The 2,412-nt window shown below is 38.3% G+C and overlaps 1 protein-coding gene across 1 annotated transcript; it reads right to left on the reverse strand.

Annotated features, from left to right (window-relative positions):
• Positions 1–906, reverse strand: LOC141706648 (glycine-rich protein HC1-like). The gene is made up of 2 exons (XM_074509429.1): positions 740–906; positions 1–478 (listed from the first exon to the last, which is right to left on the reverse strand). The coding sequence occupies exons 1-2, from the start codon at positions 840–842 to the stop codon at positions 207–209; spliced, it is 375 nt and encodes a 124-aa protein (XP_074365530.1). The 5' UTR covers positions 843–906; the 3' UTR covers positions 1–206.
• Positions 907–2,412: the final 1,506 nt, after the last annotated feature.

The raw sequence follows: 2,412 nt of genomic DNA on the forward strand, positions 1-2,412 counted from the left end.
GAAACATCAAACGCTTTCAATATATTCAACGAGACACGTACATAGACATTGCGTTACTATCCAACATTACAAGGAAATTCAGGAGCATGGCTACAAAAGATCAAAATGTCATTGTAACAATGACACTTATCAAATTTGATCGGACATGCATTTTATTTAGAAATACAAGTACTAGTAGTATACAAGTAAAGCAGGCAGCTAGCTCTTTAGTTCTGTGGCTTAACTTGAGTGGCCTTAAGTGCTGCCTCTTCAGCTGCAGAGCAACACCTACCGTGGCAGTAATGATAGCAGCCGCCTCCGTGGTGTCCTCCTCCACCTCCTCCGTTGTGGTAGCCTCCTCCTCCTCCGTTGTGGTAGCCTCCTCCATTGTTGTAGCCCCCTCCTCCGTTATGGTAGCCGCCTCCATTGTTGTAACCCCCACCTCCGTTATGGTAACCTCCTCCTCCGTTGTTGTAACCTCCTCCGTGGTAGCCCTCAGCTGCAATTTATGGTTTAGCAAAAAATAAATAGTTGTTACACATAAATAAATTATCTTAAAAGTACCGCAAATAACATGCAGGGGGGGCGGAACCGAGATTTTCATATAGGGGACCTGATTAATCATCCAAGTTACTTCAAAATATTTTAAAATTTTGCATTAAAATTTCTCTGACTTTGGGGCTCACTCTAGTTCTCCTAGTTCCGCCCTTAAGTACAATTACGATATTACTAATTAATAAAACAGATTACTCAGACTTACGCTGAGTAGTAGTTTCAGCTAAGTCCCTAGCTGCAACTTCTGAACTTATGAGAACAGCAAAAGCAATTGACAGACCAAGCAAGAGGACAATTTTGGAACCCATATTTGCACGCTTTCAACTATTTATGTGTTTTTAGTGAGATGCAAGAGCTGAATGGTGAGAAGAATAGGTTTGTTCAGTCTCTATTTATAGACTCGGGAACTTTATCTGTAGCAGATTTACATATAAAAAATAATATTTATTTCATTTCTTATAAAATATGTAAATATATGTCAGTGTATAACCTGCAGGATATTGAAGATGGGGGACCTGTATGTATAGACCTGTCTCACTGTCTGTATCTAGCTACACTACATATACATACATGCATGGATTTCTTCATTTTATAATTTCATGAATATAATTTAATGCATTTAGATAGGGTTTGTACTTTGTACATTAGTGAATGGATCCACAATGGGGACCCCTGCCAGGCTGCCACTTACTGAAAATTTAATATTGTTATTTGCAGGATTTTAATTCTCTTTTAACAGAAGGAGTTTTCGGATTTAAGTCAAAATAATAACATAACTCTGTCCTATTGTTAATGACGTAAAAATCAGGAAATTAATTAACGGAGTTATCGATTTGGGATTAATAGCTAAATCGGGAATTGGTTGGATGAAAAATCGGTTGTGTTTTAATATTTTTATTAAATTTAATGTAATATCCTTATTTTATTATTTATTTATATATTATTATATGTTCAACATATCATATATTTTATAATTGTTTAATATAAATTAAAATTTTATTTTACATCTAATAATTTATTCAAAATGTGAAGATAAAAAACAATTCATTACCAATAAATCGGATTTGAAAAATCAGATTAATCAGATGCCTGCAAGAGCGTGTAGGTACGGATGGTGTAGGAGCGTGTTAATACTTATCCATTTACACTTGTTCATGTCACGTGATGTGACTTGCGCTTCACGTATCATGCCGTGTGTGGACTTTTTTGAGTATGGGTTGCGGGGTTGAGCTGTTGTCGAGTCCAAGTGTTATTGGACCTGGGTCTTGCTGGACCGGGGTGTTGTTGGACCTAGGTGTTGTTGCTGGACCTGGGTGTTGCTGGACCCGGGTGCTGCTGGACCCGGGAGCTGCTGTTGGACCTAGGTGTTGTTGCTGGACCCGGGCGTTCCTGGACCCGGGTGTTGCTGTACTCAGGTGTTGCTGGATTAGGGTGTTACTGGACCTAGGTGTTGTTGCTGGACCCGAATGTTGCTGGACCTAGCTGTTGTTGCTGGACGGGGTGTTACTGGACTTAGGTGTTGCAGGACCTAGATGTTATTGCTGGAACTGGGTGTTGTTGGACCGAGGTGTTGTTGCTTGACCCGGGTGTTGCTGGACCCGGATATTGCTGACCCAACTGATCTTGTGCTGGATCCGGGTTCATCCCTGGGCTATCCTGTTTATAGCCCATCAAGTAGTACATGTAAAATTCAAAATGAGTTTGTTGAAAAAGTAATAGTACAATTGGTATCTTCCAGAAAATTATTCAAATACTTTTTAAAATTTTGAACTATATATATTTTGATAAAAAATTGATGATAATATTCTCAATTATAATAGATTGCAATGGTGTTTAAAATGCAAAAAAAAGAAGAAATTTTAGTGGTTAATGAAATTA

This window comes from Apium graveolens, chromosome 2, assembly GCF_009905375.1.
Source record: "Apium graveolens cultivar Ventura chromosome 2, ASM990537v1, whole genome shotgun sequence".
Lineage (NCBI taxonomy): Eukaryota > Viridiplantae > Streptophyta > Magnoliopsida > Apiales > Apiaceae > Apium > Apium graveolens.

Coding starts and splice junctions, on each gene's coding strand:
- LOC141706648 (XM_074509429.1), bottom strand. CDS start 842: ATGGGTTCCAAAATTGTCCTCTTGCTTGGTCTGTCAATTGCTTTTGCT. Junction 479..739: donor AGCTGAAACTACTACTCAGC/GTAAGTCTGAGT, acceptor CATAAATTGCAG/CTGAGGGCTACCACGGAGGA.